Source organism: Notechis scutatus, chromosome 2 (genome assembly GCF_049901735.1).
Source record: "Notechis scutatus isolate UNSWTSFEM ecotype Mainland chromosome 2, rNotScu1.2, whole genome shotgun sequence".
Lineage (NCBI taxonomy): Eukaryota > Metazoa > Chordata > Lepidosauria > Squamata > Elapidae > Notechis > Notechis scutatus.
Genome location: NC_142010.1, coordinates 57,608,838 through 57,635,382, shown reverse-complemented (window position 1 = coordinate 57,635,382; position 26,545 = coordinate 57,608,838). Strand labels below are relative to the sequence as shown.

General features: G+C 39.7%; 1 protein-coding gene and 1 long non-coding RNA gene across 4 annotated transcripts in view; one reads left to right on the top strand and one right to left on the bottom strand.

Moving 5' to 3' along the window:
• The window catches only part of LOC148132032 (uncharacterized), a 124,573-nt gene extending 120,829 nt beyond the window's left edge, over nucleotides 1-3,744 (bottom strand). The window contains exon 1 of the long non-coding RNA XR_015747521.1: nucleotides 3,666-3,744. This is a non-coding gene — a long non-coding RNA (uncharacterized LOC148132032). The remainder of the gene's footprint in view (nucleotides 1-3,665) is intronic.
• Nucleotides 1-26,545, top strand: part of FBLN2 (fibulin 2) — a 152,010-nt gene that overhangs the window by 104,189 nt on the left and 21,276 nt on the right. For all 3 annotated transcript variants that reach the window (XM_087954816.1, XM_087954815.1, XM_087954817.1), the window contains exons 7-10: nucleotides 4,841-5,047; nucleotides 19,392-19,511; nucleotides 20,197-20,298; nucleotides 26,191-26,325. In XM_087954816.1, the coding sequence (XP_087810942.1) occupies nucleotides 4,841-5,047; nucleotides 19,392-19,511; nucleotides 20,197-20,298; nucleotides 26,191-26,325 (564 nt within the window). The remainder of the gene's footprint in view (nucleotides 1-4,840; nucleotides 5,048-19,391; nucleotides 19,512-20,196; nucleotides 20,299-26,190; nucleotides 26,326-26,545) is intronic.

The following is a 26,545-nucleotide window of genomic DNA, read 5'->3' as shown; positions in this document are numbered from 1 at the left end:
ATCCAAACGTTGCGCCTCTCGTAGTTGGGCCCGTAAATCTACCGGTTCCTGCAGTACAGCTAGAGATTCCGGTGGTAACACTGTCCGTAAAGGAAGAGGATCTTCGCACAAGTATACTCCGGTTTCGAGATAATGCATCCGCCCCGGTTCTGACCACTTGAACGTAGTAACCGAGAAATTAAATCTGGCAAAAATAACGACCAACTAATCTGCCTTTGATTCAATTTCCTAGCCGTGGTCAAATGTTCCAGGTTCCTATGATCTGTCCGAACCTCCACCTTGTGTCGAGCTCCTCCAAATGATGTCTCCAAGTCTCAAAAGCAACCTTAATAGCTAACAACTCTTTTTCCCAAATGGTATAGTTGCGTTCAAGCTGTAAGCTTCCTAGAATAATAAGCGCAAGGAAACAAAAGAGCGCCATCCTCCGAAGCTTGTAACAGCACTGCTCGATAATGACATTAGAAGCATCTGCCTCGACCACAAATGGGCGATCCGGATCAGGATGCTTCAATATGGGTTCAGTTATAAATGCTTTTTCAAAGTGTCAAAAGCCTGTTGTTGTGGAGGCCCCCACACAAATGGAACCTTCTTACAAAGAAGCTGGGTTATGGGATCCATTATCTTCGCAAAACCTGGAATGAAAGTCCGATAATAGTTGGCAAATCCTAAAAGTCGTTGCACATCTTTAACCCGACGAGGAGCTTCCCAACTACACAACGCCTCAACCTTTTTGGGGTCCATAGCAATGCCCACAGGAGAAATAATGTGTCCCAAGAATTCGATAGACGACTGAAAAAAGAAACATTTTTCTAATTTAGCATAAAGTTTATGTTCCCGAAGACGCTGAAGCACTTGACGCACCTGCTGAAGATGTTGCTCTTTAGATTTTGAATAAATCAAAATGTCGTCCAAATATATGACAACAAACTTATCCAACATGTCTCAAAGATATCGCTCATTAAATGTTGAAATACAGCAGGAGCGTTGGTCAAACCAAATGGCATAACGGTGTACTCAAAATGACCATAACGAGTGCCAAAAGCCGCCTTCCACTCGCCTCCTTACGCATCCGAACCAAATTGTAAGCTCCACGTAAGTCAAGTTTCGTGGAAAATTGTAGCTCCTGTAACCGCTCCAACAATTCGGAGATGAGCGGTAAAGGATAGCTATTTCTCACAGTGATAGCATTTAAGCGCCTATAGTCACAACAAAGACGAAGTTCTCCGACTTCTTCTTGACAAAGAGAACGGGTGCTGAAAGAGGGGATGACGAAGGTCGAATAAATCCTCGAGCTAGATTTTTATTCAAAATTCTCGAAGTGCAACTAGTTCAGGCTCAGACAAAGAATACAACCTCCCCTTTGGTAATGGAGCGTCCGGTATCAAATCCACGGGACAGTCGAACACGATGTGGTGGTAATTGATCTGCCTCCTGTTCACTGAAAACATCGGGAAACCGACAGCTCTGAAGGAATCGAGGCAGCAGAAGCGACAATATGTTGGCCTGCGCAGACATGTCTCAGGTGGTCCACACATTGCAGGCTTGAAAAGAAACAGCGTTCTGCGCCCAAGCCACCAACGGATCGTGTAGACGCAGCCAGGATACTCCGAGCACCAAAGGAAGATGGAGGTTCAAGTGATATAAAACTTATCGCTCCTCGTGATCCCCAATACGCATACGCAGTGGTTGGGTGGCAAAGCGAATAGGTCCCGACTTGAGTTCGCGCCATCTACGGTTTCCACCTGCATGGGGGATTCACAGGCACTAAAGGAACTTTGAAATGTTTTACGAAATCATAATCCATAAAGCTAGTCGTAGCCCCTGAATCCACCAGTGCCACGGCAGGGATTCCCTCCTTCCGAGATTGCAAGAATATGCGAGTGTCCAAAAGTAAATGTCGAGGAGGCCAGAATTAACTTCAGCAATTTGAGATGAAAGTGAATACTGTGCCCGACCTAAGGTTTCCTGAGGTCGGGCCTACCCCGTTTCCGACGGACCAGCAATGGGTTTTGATACAGGTCCACAAGTCCCCTTCCGAGTGCAGGAATTTGCAAAATGTCCCGAACCCCGCAATAAAGGCACAAACCTTCCTGAAATCTTCTCGATCGCTCCTGAACTGTTAAACGAGGCGGAGTGCGCCTATCTCCATCGGCTCCTCTGCTGGAATTCTGGATTGGAAAACCTCATAGACGGGGTGCGTGAACGAGGAAACACAGGTGGCTCTGCAACGGTCCGTTTACACCCACGATGTTGTAGGCGAGCTTCAACACGTAAGCATTGAGTAATCAATGTGTCCAAAGTTGAAGCACGCTCTGCATGAATTAGTTCATCCTTGATAATGTCGGACAAACCCTCTTGGAATGCTGCCATGTGAGCTGGTTCATTCCAGGTGGAGTCCATACACAACAAGCGAAATTCTGCAACGTATTCTTGCAATGAGTGTTTACCTTGAATAATATCCCTCAATTTTCTGTCCACAGTTTGAGATTTAATTGGATTCTCAAACATAACGTTCATCTGTTGAATAAACCCTGGAAATCGTCCAGTAATGGACTATCTTGTACTAATAAGGAGTAGCCCATTTGGCAGCCTGCCCGGTTAACAAACTAATAATAAAGCCAATTTTAACTCGATCGGTTGGAAAATCCTCCGGCCTCACAGAAAAATACAATTGGCACTGACCCAAAAATGTTGAAAACATGTCCGTTTGCCCAGAAAATTTATCTGGCATAGCTATCGAATTTTTCTCACAGGGGTGCAGGGGAAACTCCAGCTGCAGCCGAAACAGTTTGAGAATTGGCAACAAACGATAATAATTGTGTTACCTGATTTTGAAGGGATACGTTGCTCTGGAGTAATTGATTTATCTGCATCTGTTGCTGATCCACCAATTGTTGCATTTGAGTTGAATCCATCGTTGCAAAGATGGTCTGTAGGTCGGAACAAAAATGTTATGTCCCACCTTCTAAAAATAAACAGTTAAGGCTGAAAGCAGCAGTCCTTGTAAAGAAAGGCAGCAAACAGGAAAATGTTCACAGATAGCTCCAATAAGTAAAAGTTCCCACGAACTAAATCCAAGACTCAACAAGATTCTTCAGATCAAAATCCTTCACAAAATAATTCCAATAAGTAGAAGTTCCAACGAATTAAATCCAAATCCCAACAAGATATTTCAGATCAAAATCCTCCAGACTGTGCTCTTCAGTTCTCTCTTGCAAATAGACACTTTGTTCCGGACAAAGTGCAAAGTCATATCTCTCCCTTTATAGAGTAACTAATTAGTCTAATTGCTGGTCTGCCCTCCTACTGTATCCTCGTTGGTTCCTCCTTGTCAGGAGACGCCTTGTCCTGACATCTACCCAGCAATCATCCAAATTATCATCTTCTTCACCTGAAGATATCATCTGTTCCTCATTATCACCCGTTCCCGGCTGACCACCTAATTGAAGGGTGGAGGAGTTTGAAGGTTCAAGCCGACCTTGCAAATCAAATGCATTCATCTCCTCCTCATCGTTAGAACTTGCTGATTCATATAAGTCCTCCTCGCTGGAGCTGTCATTCAAAAAACCTGTAGCAGATGCCGGAATCACAACACATACGTATGTACACATATATAGCAACACAAACACAAAACAGCTGTGAGTTCTTATCATTTATAAACTCACTTGTTTTAAGTCTGAAAAGCGAGAGTACAATCAGCTCAATCAGAAGATGGTCAAATTTATACGGGCCACTGCCTGTTGTGTATGACCAGAGGAAAATCAATTTCCCTTTTCCCGTTTGCCCTCTGTATTTGTTGACCAGATGAACTGTGTACTTAAAGCTGAAGCAATTGCTTTTAATCAATGGGCATTTTAAAGTTCAGCCCTCCTCTCTGAGTTTTTCCTCCTGCTGGTTTACTAGATCAATAATGCTTACCCTTTAGTTTCCCTTCCCTCTCCAACTCACAGCAATGAAAAGAGAAGACTAATATATCCCATGTGTTAATGTTTCGGCATGTTTTGAGCCTGCCCAGAGCTTGCAAGCTTGTTAACCTGAACTTGAAAAAAAGATGTTTACCATTAAAAACAAACAAAAAAACAAGCAAGCAAGCAAGCAAACATACATACACACATGATTTTTTTTTCTGTTTTGCCTTTATTGCAAGTGATCACTGTTATATGTTATACCATTCATTGAATATGAACCTTATTTTTTTCATAAATTGACTTCTGCTTTGTGATTATCTTAATAATCTTTATTTGTAAACCACGGTTTGTAGTGTAGAGATTTGATAGCTATCTAGCTAGATGGACAGATAGATGACAGATAGATAAAGTTGTTCTCCGTGAACCAAACCTCTGACCTGTTGCAAATCTTAATTCATGGGTCAGTCTCTATATTGTTCCTTATCCTATACCTTTGCCTATCGTGTAGCATTTTGGCGATATGGAGTGCCACAAGTAAGAACTCTTGGGATCCATCACTTGGCTGTCTTGCAGGTATCCTGCATCCTTCTTATTCTCTGTAGGCTTATATGCGAAGGCTCAGTAAGACAAAATGACAGGGCTGACAGTGGGGGCATTGTCAAGGGAAAAGCAGCTCCGGGGCATTAAGGAGGAGGCAAGAGCTGTTGACAAGAATCTTCAGCTGGATGGAGATCAAATTATCTATGCCCATTGAGGATCCCCTGTCATCTGTAGTACTGTGTCCATTATTATTCAGAGGTATTATTAAACCATCTTGTAGAAGAAGCTATTTATTTTTTTAACATAGTCCCCTACACACAGTCATATAATGTGCATAGACTAAGTGTTTTCCATGCATTCTTATCTCGATTGATGACTAAGAATGTTGTTAGTGACAGAGATAGAAGATCACCACGAAGCCTTGTCAATTAGTCATGAAGCTGAAATGTCAAACAGCCTGCCTGGAGATGACCAGGATGAGTGCCTTGCTTATCCAGGAGAGCTTTGTCAACACCTCTGTATCAACACTGTGGGGTCCTACAAGTGCTCATGTTTCCCAAGCTTTACTTTGCAAGATGATGGACTCAGCTGCAATCCAGGTGAGACAATAAACCCAGGTGAGAAAATGTATGTTTGGGCCTAACCGTGACAGCATTACTTTCATAGTTAGTGTTCCTTCATTAATGAAGTACTCGTTAGTTTCTAAATATATTCATCACTTAGTGACTTAAGTATTTGGTGAACTTTGATCTTCAGCATTTTTTTGCTTGTCTGTTTACCTTTTCTTTGTTCTTACAAAGATGAGACATTGCATAATGCTTCAATCATTGCAAGTTGAGAATACCTATATATGAACCCTTCTTCAGTAGCTCCACTATCTCCAGGAACAAGTAATATTGCAAGCCACCCAGAGTTACCTTGTAATAAGATAGGCGGCCAATAAATTGGATAAATAAATAAAAGTAAATAAATACAAATCAGTTGTATTTATCCTCTTTTATCCTGGATAAAAGTTCAACAAGGCTTTTTCAAAAACCAATTAAATAGCCCATGACAAACATTTAGCATTCTTTCTTATTTTCTATGGCTTGTTTTTTTTATTCAAACATTGTTACATCCTGAATAATTCATAACAATCTCTACCAGACTGCCAGTGATGTGCAGCTCTAACTATCTTGTTTTACTTAGTAGAAACTAGTTTAGCAACTAGTGAACTTTTATGGTGGGTATTGGAATATATATTCTACTTAAGCAACCAGAATGGCTTTATTATTTTGGATCAATCAGATGACAGTCTTCAAGAACATCTGGGTGGAAGTCAGACATTCTTTTAAATTGTCAGTTGGTTCATTCCATAGGGCAAATGTTCTTCTAGCAGTCATCTCTCAGGTGCAATCCTACTGAAAGAGGAAAAGAGGGTAATAAACTTAAATAACTTTGCAAGACTATTTGTTGCGATATAACTACATACTGTTTCCAGAATCCAGAGGCAGTGTGCTATATTGCTGTGAAATGGAAGTGACCAACAAACAGCAGCCCTTTGGAGGGTTCTGTGGTTCTGAACACTGTCTGGATAACCAACATTGCCTTTAATCCAGCAATTTCTTCTTAAGATCTACTAGTAGACATTGTACTATAGGTAGTCCTCAACTTACAACAATCAGAAGCTGGCTAGGAGAGTTGCAAATGGCAATAAACACATACCAGTCATGCCAGTTGCCAAATGCCCAATTTTTGATCATGTGACCATGGGGATGCTGCTAAATGCAAGGTTCACTCATAACTTTTTTCAGTGCTGTTGCAATTTTGAATGGTCACTAAATGAATGGTTGTAAGTTGAGGACTACCCGAATTCCTTCCAAATTTAATTCACATTTATGAATAGTTCCAATCATCTAAATGTAAGTCTGTATAAATTCTATCTTTATAAATCTTATCTTTATAATAAGTAGATTATTCACTTTCTGCACTGTGAGGCACAAATTGTCGGTTTTCTCCTTTTGAGTGTTTCTGATTTTTTTTTTTAAAGGAAAAAAACTGCAAAACAATTTGTATTTTTAATTTGTCAGGCCTCCTAATATTTATATGCTTTTCCTAATACAAATAGTTCTACAAGCAGCTCCCTGCAATAAATACATATTTTTTATAGTGTATGGTATTTTGTATAACTTATGCATAACTTTACATGTCTTTTTAAAACTATATATTTTATATATGTTTTAAAAATCAGAGATCTACATTTCAGAAGTTGTAGAAGTGGATGAGCAAATTATTATTGCATTCTGGTTTATGTTGTAATTTGCAGGATGCAAATTGGGTAGATAAATATTAAAATGAGAACCAAGTAAGATTCTCCCCCATCCCTGCTGGATTATTTCCTGCATGGAAATAATCACATTGGTAAAAAGTAAAATCCAAAACATGTAGGCATTTCCAGGACAACCATCAGGCTCAGCTATAAGCTGATAAGGAGTTTAAATTGACACTTCAAATGTCTTTTTTCCTTCTTCTCCCACCTAATAGAGAAATAAACACAGCATATGTATTTATTGTGCAGAATTGCGCATTAGTAATCTCAGCTAAGTATCATTGTACTGCTTCAGGTGCTCCATTGAACATGGAAAGTTAAAAAAAGGTGGGGGGGAGTAAAGAAACATGGAAGTGAAAGAACTATACATTTCATGTAGCCTAGGTCTGCAAATGGATTAGTTTCCTTTAAGTTTTTTGTTAGCAAATAGCACAAAGAGAAAGTAGGTATTAAAAATGCTATGGAGTGCATCAGAGATTCTATTCACAGTCAATCAGAAACTAAACAAACCATGTTTAAGCTTAACCTGTTGAACAGATTCAATCACATGAATGTATTATGCGCAAACACAAACACTCAAAATTAACCCAGTAGAAATAGTTAAGGATAAAATAATCCTTACTGGTGAAGTCACTTGTGCATGTGCTCCTGGAAAGTAGAATCTACCTGAAAACTCTCTAGCCTGTTCAATACAATGATTTCAATTCTTTTTCAAATGGGAGGAAAATATAGGAAAGAACTATCTTAAACCTCTCCTTTCCTTCCACTGTTCAGCAAATGTTGGAATTCATGTGTGATTTCCTCGCTTAATGACTGCCCTGTTTAGTGCCCATTCAACATTTACAGCACTGAAAAAATGACTCTGTGACTGGTCCTCGCACTTACGACCATTGCAGCATCCCTGCAGTCACCAGATGAACATTCAGGTGTTTAGCAACCAGCAGGCATGTAAGACCATTACAGCATCCCACAATCATTGCCTTGTGCATTTCACAGCTGGCTTCTGACAAGCACAGTCAATGGAGAAGCTGGCAGTAACATTGCAAGTCAAGGTCCTGTGACGTCACAGTCCCTTAATGACTGTGACACTTATTGACAGAGTTATTGGCCCCAATTGTGGTTGTTCAGGGAGTGCTAACTGTATTCACAATGATTAGATTACTTTCCCTCTGCTTCTCTGTATGCACCCACTTTCTAATTTTTGCTCCTAACAATAAGGCAGAGAATGGGAGAGTTATCCAACTTTTATGACAAGATAGGATCGGGGCTGGCTGGTTCCATGGCCAGTGGAAATGGAAATGGAAAGCATTCAGGCCTTTATTTTATCTACAGTAAGCACTGGAGTTCTGGGGTAGATTGGATTGAATCAATATAAACCTAGTGGACTCATGAAGTAAAGTTAGTCCAATACAACTCCCTTATCCAGAAAACTTTGTCACATATCTGCTCTTAGTTATACCTCAAGATAATGTGAAAATGTGTTCCTTTGTATGTTTTCAAGCCTTTTTATTTTGAAAATTTTTATTTTTTTTCCCTGCCAACACCAATAAACCTTCCCCTCTTTCTATCATTATGTTTTTGTCCCATTTCTGCTTCTTCTTTTGAGGAAAATTCAAGAAAATATCATTAGAAAAACTTGTGTGTTTTATTTGAAGAATCATTAGCAAGATTTTGATTCAGTGCAAAATGGACAGTCTGTTAGCCATGTGTTGCATCTTATTTTTACCATTCTATCCCATCTCTATAAATTCATTTGGTTTAAATTTTTATTTTTATTCTGTATCCTCAGTAGAGATTTTTTTTTTTGTTTCAGTTTATTTCAGAATATTTCCACTCAAAATTAAAGAGGAAAAATAAAATAGATAAAATTAAATTAATTTAAGTTGATTTCGTCTTAGCCTGTAGCTTTTATCAGAAATCCAGTTAAATTGGGCAGCACTCATTCTAATTAGGGAGAACAAATAACATTAGCTTATTTTTTCTTTGCATATTGCCCTCAGTGGAGTTCTGTTTTTAAATACATACTGTGTGCAGTTCTTAAAATTTGTGCAATAAAGATAAAAGCTTTCTGATATTATAGTTTGAGATCTTGTCATAGATGCTGATGTTTTTAATTTAGATTCAAATCTGAGAGTAAATTGTGCTGTGATGTCAGGTTCATATTAAGTTTGTTGCTATGGAAAATAGACTCACTTAGATGTACTCTATTGCACTTGTTTTCTTCAAGAAACAACAAATCAAAAATATGAAACTTGATGTTTAACATTACAACTCTTCCTCTATAATTATTTGTCCATTTTTATTAAGTATTTACAATGCTAAAAATATTTGGTTATAATGCAAAGTTCAATGTAACATAAAGGTTTCATAGTTTAAAAATCCATAGGTGAAGCAGAATGTGTTGATTCTGTCATACTAATTTCATAGTGGATTAATATTGGCATTTTTCTTTTTCAAATTATATCTATTCACATCCATTTCTGTCTGTACAGAAGTCAAAATTTAACACTTGAAGTACTACTTGAAGTGAAAAAATGCTTAAATTCCAGCTTAATTTTTTTTTCTTTTTATGGCCTTGTAATCAGCTTAATGGATTTCAGATGTTCATTTCTGAAAAGATTGTTTATCAAGTAAGTGTCAAATCTTACATCAAGTAAGTGTCAAATCTTAGTGACCACATGAATAGATTTTCTCCATGATATTCATGAATGGACCATGTTTATAGTTTAATCAGATTGCACACTTGTTAGCATCCCTAAGACCAAAGTAATGAATGAAATCCCCCTAATGAATACCACCTGGGGCATTTTAACATTTTTTAAAAAATTCATTTTTATTTATTTTTATTTAACTTCAATTTTTTTACTTTAAATATTCCTGTTAAGGAGTTGCAAGTTAAGGAGTTATACCTAACTATGTTTGTCTAACAGTTGAACATACATTGATAGTGGATTAGTCTCCCATTTATATTTTAAATCTATTCCACAAGACCTTCTGAAGTATATTTGTTGCAAGGATATTGTGGTGTAGAAGAAGAGCAAAATAAATTTCCATTGCATAATGTCTAAAGTGGTCCAAAGAGTCTGAAAGCTAAAGACAGTCTTGGTCATATGAGAAATTTGACAGCTGTTTTATCATGAATTCCAAAGGTCAAAATGGGAAAGTTTATTATATATGTGTGTGTGTGTGTGTGTATGAATGTGTATGTATGGTATTCAGCTTTGTTCGGGTATTTTCCCACGTCATTATAGTTGTGCTTTTAAAGTTGTAGCAACGTTTCGGCAGAATCTCATCTGCCATCATCAGGCTTCTGTATTGTGTTTGTCTGTGAGTCAGACTTTCACAGCCGTTTCTGTTTTAAATTTGGGGCTAGCCTACTGTTGTGCCAGAATGTTTTTTTCTTCATCTTGATTGGTTGGGAGTCTTGGTCTGTGTTTATAGGTCTTGGAATTTGCTGTGTTCTGCTTGATTGGTGTTTCTAATATCTTCTGTCTGTTTTGTGGCTTTTTTTGTCTTGATTGGCTGGCAACATTGTGTTTCCTGTATTGGAGGCTTTTAGTGCTGCTTGGCTCCGAGTAAACGGACGGCTATCATTTATTAGGAAGCTAGGTTTCATCTGGGTGCCTGGTTGGGGTGTGTTTGAGCTGGAGGTATCAGGGGGAGTCTGTTTGTGCCCAGGTGTTTGCCTGGCTTGTGGTGTGGAGATTTTTTTGTTTGAGAGTGCAGGCTTCCAGATAATTGACAGTCTGGTGGAATCATCTCTTCTATTCATGCTTTCAGGTCTTTTTTCAATCTCTATGGCTTCTCTGATAATTCTGTAGCTGGGGTTTTCTATAGTGGCTAGGGTTTTGGTGCCATTGAAGTCGATGCTATGACCTGTGGCTTTCATGTGTTGGACTAGTGAGGAAGTGTGTTCCAGTTTTTTTACTGCATTTTTGTGTTCATCTAGGCGGGTACTGATTCTTCTATTGGTCTGTCCAATGTATGTGGCAGGGCATGATGCACAGGGGACTTCATATATGCCTTGGTTTTCCACGTCAATTTTATCTTTGGGGTTTCTTAGGATGGATGCTATTTTTCCGTCTGTTTTGAAGGCAGTCTTGATGTGATGCCTGTATAGTATCTTACTGATTTTGTCTGTAGTACCTCTTATGTAGGGCAGGACAGCTGTTCCATAGGTCTGTTCATCTTCTAGGTCTCCATTATGTCTCAGTGTGTTTTTGTGGATCAAGCCAGTGATTTTGCTTTTGTGGAAGCCGTTGGCTGTCAGTACTTTAGTCAGGGTGCATAGTTCAGTCTTTATGTGTGTCTTGACTGCCAGGCGTTTGGTTCTGGCAAGTAGTGTTTTGGCCACGGAGTTTATCTGTGCTGGGTGGTGGTGGGTTATATCAAGACTCTCTTCTTTCTATAATCATAAAAAATTACTTTTTTCCCCATTTTACACAAAAAAGTCCATAAGGGATTTTCAGCCAGCAATAAACATATTGTCTTTTCTCTGGTCAAAAAAGTCAATCACCTTCATCAATCATTCCTTCATATGGCCAAATTTTTGAATATTTGTGCATACAAAAATCTCACTGTAGTTATTGAGAGAGAAAGAGAGAGGGAGAGGGAGAAGGTGAGGAAGGGAGGGAGGGAGGGAAGGAGGGAGGGAGGGAGAGAGAGGAGAGAGAGAGAGAGAGAAATTCAGGACTTTTTCCAACTGTTTATTTATCAATCCTAAGAGGAAGACTTCTGGTCTCAGGTATATATTTATCTTTCAAAGCCACTGATTCAGTATATGTATTAGAATTCAACAATTCAACATTTTTTACATTTTCACAAAGCATAATAAAATAACCTTTTTTGTTGTTCACATTCTCCCATGAGCTGTTCAGAGCATCCAGTGATGGGAGTCTCCTCCACGAGACTCCTCCTTAGCATCTCCAGTTTTAGCTCAGCCTTTCTTCAGACAGGTTGTATTATAGTTTTCCTGGTCGGAACAGAACACTGGCGATTTAGTTGATTTAACTGATTTAATTCTCAGGTCAGGTAAAACCATAGTTTCTGTCACCAACTACGCCCACCACCCCTGGGAGCCTCCAAAAGTCATTTCACTCATTTGGTTTTTTTTTACGTTCCAGCCTCCCAAGGCTAAAGCCTCATAAACATGGAGGCTTATCTTTCCAATCTGCCCTGAGGCTAAAAGCCTCTCGTTTCAGAGACGCTGCCTTAAACTTCTAAACAAGGAGGCTTATCTCACCGATCTCCCAGCCGGCTGAGTAAACGCTCTGTCCATTCGAGGTTTGAAGCTTCAATTTAAAAATGCAGCCTTTTTTTCCTTTTATCGAGGCTTGAAGCCCCAATTCAAACAGTACAGCCATTTTTCCTTTTATTATGAGGCTTTCCCCGCAAAACACCTCAGGGCAGGGTATTAGCCCCTGCACCTTCCCGCTGAGTAGTTTTGCTTTCAGCAGGCCAGGAAGTGATAGCTGCTTTCGTTTTCATTCTGCCACGAGGCGGCCGCCATTTTAAAGGCTGCATGGTTAAAATTGCTGAGTAATTGTTATTGTCTGTGAGGCAAGTTACCCAACAAGGTTTCCCTTCTTGAGGACCTGGGAATGGGGGATCCCTACCACCAGTCCACTGGATGATAGAGGACTTGAACTGCTGGATTCCATAGGCAATAAGTGCAGCTAAACTGATCTAATTATCAGTTACAGACCTCTGTGCCCTCATATAGGTGCTGGGTCTTGGAGTGGGGTGTTCTGGTCAAGTACTTTATTCAAAAATTGACTTGATTGATTTAAATTCTACAAATCTTTAAGTTATTGATATATGTGTGTGTGCGTGTGTGTGCGCGCGCGCGTGTGTATCTATCTTTCTTTCTAACTATCTTGTCTATCTATCTATCTATCTATCTATCTATCTATCTATCTATCTATCTATCTATCTATCTATCTATCTATCTATGATTCCACCAGACTGTCAATTATTTGGAAGCCTGCACTCACAAACAAAACAAAAATCTCCACACCACAAGCCAGGCAAACACCTGGGCACAAACAGATCCCCCCTGATACCTCCAGCTCAAACACACCCCAACCAGGCACCCAGATGAAACCTAGCTTCCTAATAAATTATAGCCATCCATTTACTCGGAGCCAAGCTGCACAAAAAGCCTCCAATACAGGAACGCAATGTTGCCAGCCAATCAAGACAAAAAAAGCCACAAAACAGACAGAAGATATTAGAAACACCAATCAAGCAGAACACAGCAAACTCCAAGACCAGTAAACACAGACCAAGACTCCCAACCAATCAGGATGAAGAAAAAAAAAACATTCTAACACAGCAGTAGGCTAGCCCCAAATATAAAACAGAAACGGCTGTGAAAGCCTGACTCACAGACGAACACAATACAGAAGCCTGGTGATGGCAGATGAGATTCTGCCGAAATGTCCCTACAACTTTAAAAGCACAACTATAATGACATGCGAAAATACCCAAACAAAGCTGAATACCATACATGTAAGTACCCGCGAAAACTTAAGAAAACATATAGATAGATAGATAGATAGATAGATAGATAGATAGATAGATAGATAGATAGATAGATAGATAGATAGATATAGATAGATATAGATATAGATATAGATATAGATATAGATATAGATATAGATATAGATATAGATATAGATGCAGAGATGCAGAGAAACAGAGGTATAGAGATAAATAAATAACAAAGCAAAACAGAACAAGGAGACAACATTTGCTAAAGGCATTGGGGGACTATTTATTCCATGACCCCCTGCCCCTTAAGGGAGCAGGTCCCTAGGTGTTCCAGCCACCTAATTTCATAGCCTCTTTACATTGCTAATCTATCAAAGACTTTACCATGGCCAGCAACTACAACTCCAGATCTAGACTAACTGCTAAAAAAAAGAGAGAAATCCATGGAGCCCCAAAAGACCTCTAAGGCAGCAGAGAAAGATGCATGCAGATGCCATCAGGCATTAGAAAGGCAGGTGGAAAAATGTACAGGAGTAGCTGCACAGCCCACCTCTTCACCACTCATCATACCCTCTACCTCACAGGCCCAGAACCCTCCAACCATCCCTCTGGATTTATCCAGAAGGAGCAGCATATCGATACAACCTCCCCAGGAGGCTCTTTCTAACATTCTCTCCCCAAGGAGGGCCCCAGAGGCAACATTCACGCCAACTGCAGCTGGCCTCAGACAAGAGGAGGAACTTCCAGAGGAAATCCCTGCCAACATGAGGGCATGGATGGAGCTAGCTATCCAGAAGGGCAGATCAGCAGGCGTCCAACAGGCTATTCAGGCAGGATGAACACCCTCAGCTTCGATTTGCGGATCTCTTTCTGAACAATCTCTGGGCATCATGGATCCACATCTTCATCAGGTACCCCCCCCCCTGCAGAACTATCGTTGCCCACTATCAGAGACCCTCAGTACACACAGGATATGGGCGATCAAGGGGATCCAATGGATCAAATGGAGGAGGGGTTGGTACACACCGTTGACCAGGTATTGTCAGAGGTGGATCCGCTAGAAAAAGGGATGTCTGATGATGAAGGCCTCTCACCTGACCTCCCCGTATTTACAGGATTATTCCACCCACAATTATTTAAATCCCTGCTGTTTAAGGCCAAGAACACCGCACGGCTGGATAATACGGGTACCCCTCCCCCACCAAATACTCCAGGGGAAGCAGAGGATCTCATATTCTCTCAACCAATCACTGAGGCAGAGGTTATCCCTGTGCCACACATGTTTTCCAATTTAGTGCAAAAACAATGGGCTGCAGCAGCCTCATATCCTGCTCCCACAGGACATGATAAAAAATACTATAATTTGGCACCTGAGTTCTCTAAATTTCTAAACACTCCAGAAGTGGACGAGCCTATCATTGCTCTTGCATCTTCCTCAGCCATTTCAAGTGAAGCTGAAGAGGCTCTCAAGCATGAGGAAAAGAGGGTGGAACTAGCCCTCCACAGGGCACACGTCTTGGATGCATGGGCCATCAGAGCGGCCACAGCGGCCTCCTTTTTTACCAGATCATCTCTCAGATGCCTCTGCCACCTGAGGGATACCATTCCAGCCTCAAACATTAGGGCACATCAAGATGTGGCTAAATTAATCGCCGCTGCAGAGTTTTCGGTAGTCACTACCTTCAATGTAGGCTCTTCCTCTAGGGCCATTGCTTCCCAAATTGCAGCTAGAAGGTTACTTTGGCTCAGGCATTGGCAGGCAGACATCAAGCACAAGTGGTGGCTTGCCTCATCTCCCATCTCAGACAACAAACTATTTGGCAGTGCGCTTGAACCCCTCCTATATGAAACCAGAACCAAAAAGGAAATTCTTCCCTCTCTTTTTCGTCGAGCAGAGTCAAGATCACCACAGCCCTTTTGTAGGGGTTCCTTTCACCCCTTCTACCAACCCTACTATCCAAGATTTCAAAGATAGCCTGGATTCAGACAACAGACAGATAGAATTGAATCTGGGGACAGATATAGAAGGGAACTCCATTCTAGGAGACAATTTTGAGGAACAGGATCTAGGCCCTTCCGCAGGTCCAAGTAATGACCACAACGAGATTCCCATTGGTGGTCGCCTAAAAATGTTTGCCGACCAATGGGACTCCTCTACCACTGACGCATGGGCCAGGAACACAGTACGATTTGGTCTGGCACTGGAGTTCAGCTCCACCACTCCCTGGATTTTTTTATGAAGTCCCCAATTTCCAGGGACACAGAAAAAAGGTTTCTCATGGACATAGCCATAGCACATCTACTAGAGATCCGGGCCATACAACCTGTCCCTTCTAATCAAAAAGGTTTTTATTCACACCTCTTCATGGTCCCTAAAAGTTCGGGGGGATGGAGGGCAATCCTGGACTTAAAACGTCTAAACCAATATTTAGTTTACCGAAAATTTAAAATGACCACTCTCCAATCGATCTTACTCAGCATCAGAAAAAATGATGTCCTTACCTCCATAGACCTTACCGAAACTTACTTACATATCCCAGTTAGGCCCTCACATTTCAAATTCCTTTGTTTCTGTTACAACATCCATTACAAATATATTGCTCTCCCATTTGGCCTAGCTTCAGCTCCCAGAACTTTTACAAAGGTCTCGGCTGCCTTGGCAGCATCACTCAGAGATAGGTCCATCCGACTTCAATGCTACTTGGATGACATTCTTATTCTGGCATCTTCCATCAATCAAGCAAATTTGAACACTCAAACTACACTTGTAACCCTATAACAACATGGTTCTCAATCAATTGGTCAAAAAGTCATTTAATACCCTCTACTAGACTCATTCACCTTGGCGCCATCATTGACACCCTGGAAGGCAAAGTCTTCCTCTCCCCTGACAGACAAGAAAGCATTAGAGATTTGGCTCAACAGATCAAAACTCTTAGGAAAGTACAACTATGTCTCCTTTCTAAATTGCTTGGAAAAATGATTTCTTGTATTTCTATTATCCCTTGGGCCCATTTCCATGCAAGAACCCTGCAATGGTTCCTGTTGCCATACCAACGCGCTGGGAGAGACGACGGCAGGACTTTCATAAAAGTTCCATCAACCATTCTCAGGTCTCTACGCTGGTGACCATGACCCGAAATCAACAAAGGATGCCCTTTCAAGGATCCACACAGGTTGATTGTTACAACAGATGCCAGTCTAGTGGGATGGGGGCCCCACTTCCAATCTCATACAGCACAAAGCCTTTGGACAGATTCAGAGAAGACACACAATATCAACTGGCTAGAACTGAGAGCGGTGTACTTGGCACTCCGACAATTCCTCCCGCATCTCCATTGCAAACACGTGCTTATCTTAACAGACAACATAACTACAAAGGCCCATACCAACAAACAAGGGGGCACTCATTCTAATCTACTAATGAGGGAAGCAGAAAGACTATTCCTATGGGCCAAAATCCATCTTCTCTCTCTAAAGGCAGAACACATATCTGGAGTAGTGAAAGTACAAGTGGATTGGCTCAGCAGAGCCACATTAGACCAATCAGAGTGGCATCTGGACCCCAAGATCTTTCTGGAGGCTACTCAGAGGTTGGGCCTACTGGTAGTCGACCTGTTTGCCTCCCCACTCAATGCACAGCTTCCCTGGTTCATTTCTTATTACCCATCACAGGGAGTGGAGGACATGAACGCCCTCAGATGTCACTGGCCCACCGGACTGCTATACGCCTTTCCTCCCCTCCCCATGATCCCCAAAATGATTCAGAAGTTGCTGGAAGAAAAAGCGGACCTGCTATTAGTGGCTCCTTATTGGCCAAGGTGAGCATGGTTTGCAGACCTGAAGGACCTCTCGACAGTACCACCGTGGAGGATCCCATCATCGGTCATATTGCTGTCTCAAGGCCAAGTGCTACACCTGGACTCCCAATGACTAAACTTAGCCATATGGAAGTTGAATGGCTATGTCTGAGAGATGAACACCGTTCTACTCAAGTTATTCATACTATTCAGTCAGCTCGATGTCCTACGACGAACCAAATCTATGAGGCCACCTGGTATAGCTTCTGCCGTTGGTGTCAGAGGGTTCAGATCGACCCCACTTCCCTATCAGTAGTGCAGTTATTAGAATTTTTACAGGAGGGCCTAAACAAAGGGTTATCACCCAATACTCTATGGAGACAGGTGGCAGCCCTGGCTTCGGTCATATCTTGGGATGATCTTACCTCCATATCTAATCACACTCGCATTTGCAGTTTTCTGCGTGGTGCCAAGAACTTGAGGTCCCTTGTAGTGCACCGATATCCAACTTGGGACTTAAATAAGGTACTGTTGGCCCTTACTACAGGTCCCTTCAAGCCACTAAGGACCATGACACTTCAATTTCTTACCTACAAAGTAGTTTTCCTGATAGCAATTACATGTGCCCGAAGAATCTCCGAACTAGCTGCATTATCGGTGCTCAAAGATCTCTGTATTTTCCATTTGGATAGAGTGGTTCTCAGACCAGATCCCTCCTTCATTCCAAAAGTTAATTCGGCATTCCATAGAGCTCAAGAGATGGTGCTCCAAAATTTTTGCTCACGTCCATCACACAGGCTTGAACACCAATGGCACCGCTTGGACGTAAGAAGGGCCTTACACATCTACATAGAGCACACGGCGCCCCCCAGAAAGACAGAAGCCCTTTTCGTGTCCTTTCAGCCTAACACCCTGGGGCACAAGGTTTCACCACATAGGTAGATGACTAAGGGCCACCATCGCTAAGTTGTATGACTCTCACTTGATTCAAGTGCCCCAAGGCATTACTGCTCACTCCACCAGGAGTGCAGCCACCACAGCAGCATGGGTGACTCAAGCTACAATAGAGGAGATTTGCCGAGCTACAACCTGGGCTTCTCCATCTCCATTTATTAGAAATTATAAAATTGACGTATTTGCTTCTGCTGAGGCTTCATTTGGTAGGCGAGTTTTGCCGCAAGTTATTTCAGAGACAGTTAGGTCTGCAATCCAGACGGAGTCCCTCCCTTAGGACAGTGCCAAGCTTTGGTATGTCCCATCACTGGATGCACTGAACAGCTCACGGGAGAAAGGGCATTGGTACTTACCTGATACGCCTGTTCTCTGTGAGCTGTGAAGAGCATCCAGCCCTACCCTTTTATTCCGTCTGGTAGGGGGTCTGTTCCGGCCAGGATTATTACATAGGCTTAAGCATATAGGGTATCAATACCTCGGCTTTGCAAAACTGGGGACGCTAAGGAGGAGTCTCGTGGAGGAGAAGGAGTGTCCTCAAGTTTAAGCCCAGCCTTCCTAGAAGGGACTGAAACACCTTCCCATCACTGGATGCTCTTCGCAGCTCACAGAGAACAGGCGTATCAGGTAAGTACCAATGCCCTTTTCCAACATAAATTTGAAGTGCATTTATACATTCTAGACAAAGTCTCTAGTGACATATATCGACGATACATTTCCTTTGCATCTTGTAACAACTAGTATTTAATCATAGAAATTCTCCCCAGCAATGATAGTTGTAATTTCTCCCATCTTAACATTTTAACTTCATTCCATCTCTTACCATAGTTATTTTGAAATAGCACACAATTAGAGTTGGACATTACTGGAGAGGTTTTACCATTTTTAATATTTGTCGTGGTGATACTCACCTGTTTGACTTTCTTCTCCATCTGAAAACCTGTTTTATTTAATAGTTCTGTTCAATTCCCTATTTTCATCTTTTTGTTAAAATTTTCATTTTTTTGTTTATAAATTTTAAAACCAGCTGGTGTACCAACTTCTATTACTTTTCCCTTTAATATTTCAATTCCCCTTAAAGGATCTTCCAAAATCAAGACCAAGTCATCCACAAAAGCCCTTGACTTATAAGTTTATTGTTAAATCTTTGCTTCCCACATCCTCATGTCTTTTTATATATTTAATATTTGAAGGATCAAAATAAACAAGATATGAGACAGTAAGCATCCTTGTGTTATTTCTTTTTGTATGTCACAAGGTGTGAGAGTTCAATTACTATGTTTCCCAGTAAACTATAGAGTTATTTGAATATTCCAAAGAAAATCTTCTTTGGAAATATAAAGATATGAAATAATGTAATCAAAATATTTCTGTAATATATACTTTTTTTAGATTTTGAAGACGATGCACAAAATACTGCCTTAGGGGAGAAAGCCATTCCAGCTCCAGAAGCTTTAAATATTCAACCTGCAACCAACAACACTTTACAAGTAGAAGAAGATAAATGTAAAGGTATGTCTTATTGGGAGCTGGAGATAAGTATTCAGTATTCATTCATTCATTCATTCATTTATCTAATTTATATAGCCATACATTTCATAGAACATGCAACTCTATATATTGTTTTTCATGTGTTTGAAAATCATTAAAAGGTTCCTTGGTGATTTTTATTTCAATACTAGTCCAAACAGCTTCCAGTAGGTTGACAAAAAAGAAAATCAGAAGCTCAGAGGATAATGTGCTGCATAATTGAAGGTTAACTTGAAAACTCAAGGTTATTTAATATTAGCTGTTTAGAGTTGTTTGTGCAACACAGCTGTGTGTAGTGATTTCAGCCTCATAGATAAGTTTAGCTCAGGTGTGTTTTAAATAAAAGAAATATTCTAAAGAATGATTCAGCATATGAGGGTATTCACAGGTTCCGACCGGTTCTGGAGAACCGGTAGCGGAAATTTTGAGTAGTTCAGAGAACCGCCAAATACCACCTCTGATTGGAGATTTTACAGTATCCTTCCCATGCCACACCCACCAAGCCACACCCACAGAACCGGTAGTAAAAAAAATTTGAATCCCACCTCTGGGGTATGTGGTTTATTTGGATGTTTACTTTCTGATGTGATGACCAAGATATAATTATAATATAAAAGGAATTCACTTTAATTGTTTTCAATGTGTTTTGAAATATTGTGTTTCCCAGATAATGGTCCCTGCAAGCACATTTGTAATATGGTGGAAGGGGAAATTGTGTGTTCTTGTTCACTTGGCTTTGTCCTCCTGTCAGATGGTGTTTCCTGTGAAGGTAAGTTTGTTGAAATCAAAATCCTTACTTTTCAGTTCTACCTACTGGTGGACCTTTAGATACTGTCAGAATGGTTGTATTATTTTAGTTACTCGAAAAGATAAATATCCCTATAAAGCCTACACATTACATCTCTAAACAGCTTTTGGTCTATTTATTTTACAAATAGTTGTAAAACAATTCAAGCACATGCTTTACCTTCATTTACAATTCTCTAGATGCGTTGCATATTCTAACTAGTCACACTATGAAAGTTAGTTCCTTCACTGGGCAAATATATATGATTCAATTTTGCACAATTTGTAGGGTGCTTCCATATGGCTGTCACCTAGCATGCCTAACAGAAAGGCAAGAAACACTTATTCCATGTATCTATCCTTAATGGATATTCTGTAATAAGAAAACGTGGGAAGGTTTCAGTTGTAAGAAAAGGTTAATTAAACTCCACTTTGAATGAGGTAGAGTAAGTTACCCCTTAAAAGCCTCTGGTAGAGCTACTTTTCATCTTCACTCCCAACCTATCTGAAAATGGGATTTGACTATAAATGTACTGTAAATGTAAATTATGCCATGAAAATCAATGTAATATTGTACTTCTGCTAGATCAGTGAGTTTCTTCTTGGTAATTCTTTGGAACAGCAACACTCCCACTAACACTCATAGGGCAGCTACTGTATATAAACAGATAGCAAAACCCACTCCCTTTTAGCACAGGTGATGTTACCTAGTTTAATAATGAAACAACAGAACCCCCCTCCCACAACCAAGCTATTTTACTTTTCACCCTTTTAATGTTAAAAATGTACATATGCATAGATGTACATTATAAAACTTGGACTAACTTTGTGATACTTTAACACTTGTTCTGGCAGTTTAATAGTATTAGTAAAATGTCGTAACATTTCTGGCTTACGTTAACATTATTGGTGTTTTTGGTTCATGGTCCTGTGCTACAAGGTAATTTTGAAATGTGGAAATGGTTCCTATATTGTATTGTTTGTTATTTATTGCATTATCTCATTTTTCAGCCAATGAAGCTCAGTGTAGCTGATAGCTAATACCAGTATGATTCCTGCTGCAGTGTGGGAGAATTGGCGTTCTTGTTATGTCAATGAAAACTATTATAGCTTTCCTTGGTATAGAAACTGTTTGCATTTACCATCAGTATACTGGTTGTCTATAAATTAGTTCTGGTGACTGAATAGCTAAAGGAAGTAGTTAGTCAGGCTTTCAGGCAATAGCAAACATGAACCATTGAATCTGGACTGCAAATAATTTATGCTAACCCAAGAGAGGCAATAGACCTGCAAGGGTCTGGGGAAATTAAGTTCTTAAAGAACTCCAAGATCCCAATGGATTGCTCTTTTTTTGACCATTCCATTTTGCTTTCAGTAATTAACAAAACCCTTAGATGGTATTTCGGTTAATAGAAGACATTTCCATGCAGGAGTAATTGAGTTGTCAACTGTGAGCAAAATTTATAAATGCTTGGAGAGGGAGCCTATTTTAAGATTTGTAAACTAGATTTTATTTTTTGCCTCATAGGTTTTGGGCCATTGCTTCTGTGAAGTGCAACATAAAGAACAACATAATTGTCTTTCTTCCACTCAATGCCCCATTTTGCCTAGGTGGTTCCTTGCAGGAGACTTCTAAAATCTCCAGGGCAGGACTTTGCTAGGGCTTTACTAGGGCTGGACTTCTTTGCCCAGACAATTCACTTTCCAAACCAGGACTGGAAAGGAGCTCATGATGTTCAGCCTTGATGTCCATTATCCCATTAAAAAGTAACATAAGCAAATTGGTACAAAAGAACTGTAGGGGTTTTATTCTGCACAATCTCTTTCTTATTGGCACTTGTCCACTTCTCGGGCAGTGCAAGTTTAGGTATTTAGAGCTTCTTTCAATCTAGAGCCTGACATTAACTATAAAGAATGAACTTCAAGCAAGGTAGATAATTCATAGTAATTGCTTTCTCCAAAGAACGGGTTAAGCAAAGTAATCCAAATATGCATAAACAAGATATGCTTTTCTAAAGATTGGATCAGGGTACTAAAGGGTGTACTTTTCACATATCAAAAGGGAAAGCCAAATGGCAACCACAGACTACAACTCATCTAAGCAAGGAGGTCTTGAAACAACCATTCCCATTTGCATGATGCTCTGTGTATATGGGGACCTCTACCATCTCACTGGATAGTTTACAGGGACTGTGCTCTTCATGTTAATAGTTAAGCTACTGTGTCCACATCCTTCTTTTCAGTTTCAATTTAGTATGTCTAAGGCTTCCTATATGAGACAAGTCACAGCACTGTGTGTTTACCTCTATTGTACATGTTGTGGCACATGGAATACATTTGTTATTGTTCATCCTTATTGAATTTTTTGAGTGTGTAGTAAACCACAAATGGATGATGTGTTCTAATAGTCCAAGTTGCTGTCACAGACTCTTGTCTCCATAATGCATCATTTTAGAAGTTTATTGTTCTTTTCTTTTTCATAGCTATTTCCCTTGGTTATCCAGTTGTTTATAGGATGCAGTGTTTATAGGATGCAGAGTGGGTCTTAGGAAAACTATTTCTTTAATATCTAAAATCGATAATCTCTTCCACTAATTGATAGTTCTCACTGTCAAGAAGTTCTTCCTAGTGTGTATCTGTGTCCGTGAAACTTCATCTAATCTTACCAGGGGTGGAATTCTACTAGTTCGCACCTATTTGCTAGAACCGGTTGTTAACATTCTAAGCAGTTTGGAGAACCAGTTGTTAGAAGAAATTACTGGCCTAATCCTGTAAGGAAGGCAGGAAGGAAACATTCTGGTGTTGCTTACAGAAACTGCCTCTCCTTTAACCCTTATTACATTCTTGGCAGGGCTAGACTTTCTGTCTCTGGAACTTCTCTGGAGATTTTTTCCCCTCCTTTGCTGGTACTTTGCTTGTGTGGAGTGACCATTCAAAGTTACTGAATGGCACTGAAAAAAGTGACTTATGACCATTTTTTACACTTACAACTGTTGCAGCATCCCCACAGGCATGAGAGGCCAGGCAAGGAGATGCGTGCCTCGATGTGAGTGATATTGAGTTGGCCATGCCCAGCCAATAACATGACCATCAAACCACATCTACCCAGTCACATGACCACCAAGCCATGCCCACCACCTAAGCCATGCCCACAGAACCGGTTGTTAAAAAATTTGAATCCCACCCCTGAATCTTACCCCTTGGAGCAAGTGAGAATACTGTAAATCTTAACTATCTGCAATGTGACAGCCCTTCAGTAATTTGATGACAACCCACCATGTCTCCTCTCAACTTTCTCTTCTGCAAGCTAAACATACCTAGGCCTTTTAGCCATTTCTTGTAGGACTTGATTTCCAGAATGACAGAACAGAATAACAGAGTTGGAAGGTACCTTAGAGGTCTTCAATCCAACCCCCTGCTTAAGCAGGAAACCCTACACCTTTCCAGACAAAATGGTTGTCCAATATCTAACATCCTCCAGTGTTGGAGCCTCTACAACTTCTGGAGGCAAGGCATTCACTGTCCTTTCCCCATCTTGGTAATCTGTCTCTAGACTTACTCCAGTTTATTTTAAATTGGAGTGTGTAGAACTGAACCCAATACTTGAAGTAAGGATTATTATTGCAAAACTAGCCATTCTCCAATCTTCTGGGCCCTTGGCTATTCTTCAGAACTTGTCAGAGATGCTGTCCTAAGTGGTAAATCAGTGAGACTTCATTTGTAACTATAACAATATTTCGAGGAAGTTGTAACTCATCACTCTATAAGTGATTAAGATATAATACTATTATGAGCTCTGTTGAGTCAGCAGGCATAGAATCAAGACTAGAAACTAACTTTTCTCTAAACGTTTAATTAAACTTTATTTTTCCAAGTACTTCATAATTTGCTTCTGCTTACATTACTGGAAATGTTGTATGTTCATTTTATACTGAAGATATGGAAATGTTTTCTTCATAGAGATGTTCGTGGTTTTTATTTTCCTTCGTGCTGAAGATAAGTTCACATTTTGCATTTCCTCTCCCCAACCAAGGCCCTGCATTCAGCTGAAATCAATCAACATGCAAGTAAAACCTGTGAAATTGCTTTGACATGTACATTTTCCCAGGAGAAGCTATTTATAAATCTTCCATATGCAGAAAATAATTGGACACTTCTCTGTTTTCTTGTTTCCATATCATTTGAGTTTTGATTAAATATTCAAGGTCACTTAGGGATTCACTGTGCATTCTATTTTCTTTCACCTGTAATCTCTGAAGCTTTTTGACGAACACAATAGCTTGTGGAGGATAGTCTTGTAGGTCAACTTTCCCTGCTTGGTACTTTCCAGATACTTTGAACTTGCAGTTCAGCTGGTTGAGTACTAGTGGGAATTAAAATTCTAATAGACTTGAAGGACAACAGATTGGAGAAAGCTCTTTTGCTTGGGGCAGGAAATCCAAATGCTAGGATGCCTCTCCATTATTTGAACAGCTCGAGTAAGAAAGGGCAATAATCAGCAGATAATTGTTTCTGTTATCCAGTTACTTCTTACTCTGCAACAGTTTGCTCTATTTAGCTGAAATCTGTTATTCTTGCTTAAAGGTTCTCTGTTTTCTTGTATAGTCGTGTAGTATTACAGGAAGTTTCTTCTGCCCTGTTATCTTTTCTTGATTGCTGGGTTTTATTGCCTGTTTTATTCCTTGCTGCTAAATGAGATTTCTACTACTTTTCTGCCTTTAACTTTATCTTAGAGATATACTTTGCTTGACTGAGACACAATTATTCAACTGTAAAATGTGCTGTTGGATGTAGTTTGTTTGAGGAGAAGGCATAAAAAGCTACATTATGTTTTGGTAACTTTCCTTCTCAGGCCCATACTATTTGTGTGTCCATTGTGGCATGTAAAGTATATATTAAATTGATTGAGGGTTTAGAAATGAAATGAAAAGAACTGAAGGGTTTCTCTGACCCAGCCTTTTGCTGTTCCTATCCTTATGTATCAAATTGTGCTATATGTGTATTACAAATTAATGTCCATGTTTAGAAGTTGTGGCAAGATCTTGACATTTGAAATGTAACCTAATCATTGCCATAATTTTGAATTAGATTGTATGTCCACCATAGTGGCATACTTCGTGCCCAGCATGTAATGATAACAATAAAACATTTCTGGGTTTGAAAATTATATAGGAAGCTGGAAAAATAAAATGTGAGATATGTAAGGATCCATGCAACCTAATAATCTATATGCTGCCAGTCACACTAGGATCACAGACATGGTTCATTTCTCATTAACACATGCTGGGCATGAAACATACCACTGTAGACATACTACCTAATTCAAAATTATGGCAATGATTATGCTCCATTTCAAGTGTCAAGCTTTCACTATAGTTCCTACTTGATCGTATAACACAAGTTATTCTTGTGAGCTTCAAAGCATAATTTTTCTTCCTACTCATTCCTGTGGTTCTTCCTTGGTTGCTTTGTTACATTATTCATATATATCTTTTGTGTCCTGTGGTGATGAAGTGATTGCTTGCCTTGTAAAATTGAATTATATTTGCTATATAAATTAGGAATATTCTATATGTAATATGTGGGCTTGCATTCATACTTTCCTAACTTCTGTGTCCTATTAGAGTAATTGATTACATAATGACCTTGACTGAATGCATCACTCAAGGTAAAACTAAAAGTAGAACATCTCCTAGAATTCTCTATAAATTAAAATATTGTAAACATTTGTAAAATTGGCAAGAAATTTTAAAAATCTAATCATATAATTTTTTCTTTCTGGACAAATAATTTATGCTGTATCTTTATGGGGTACTAAATTTGAAAAAGGTCTATACTTTGCGATATGATATGCTGGCATGTGGTCTTTTCACAGACATTAATGAATGCGTATCAGATACTCATACTTGCAAGAGAGGAGAACATTGTATCAATACAATTGGATCATTTACGTGTCTTCAACAACTCAGCTGCCAATCAGGATATGAACTTAAGGATGGTGAATGTGTTGGTAAGATTAGAATATATTTTTTTAAGCAGTTTATAAATTCATTTGTCAAAATTATGAGCTGAAGTACATATTGTTTTTGATGAAATGAAATTTAAAGTTATAATTAAATTTATTGTTTTCATGAAATTAAATGGATTATTTTGTGTAACCCAAAAAATGCTCCACCTTGTAAAAGAAATGAATTGTTAAATAAAACAATATATAGCAATCTGTGATCCCG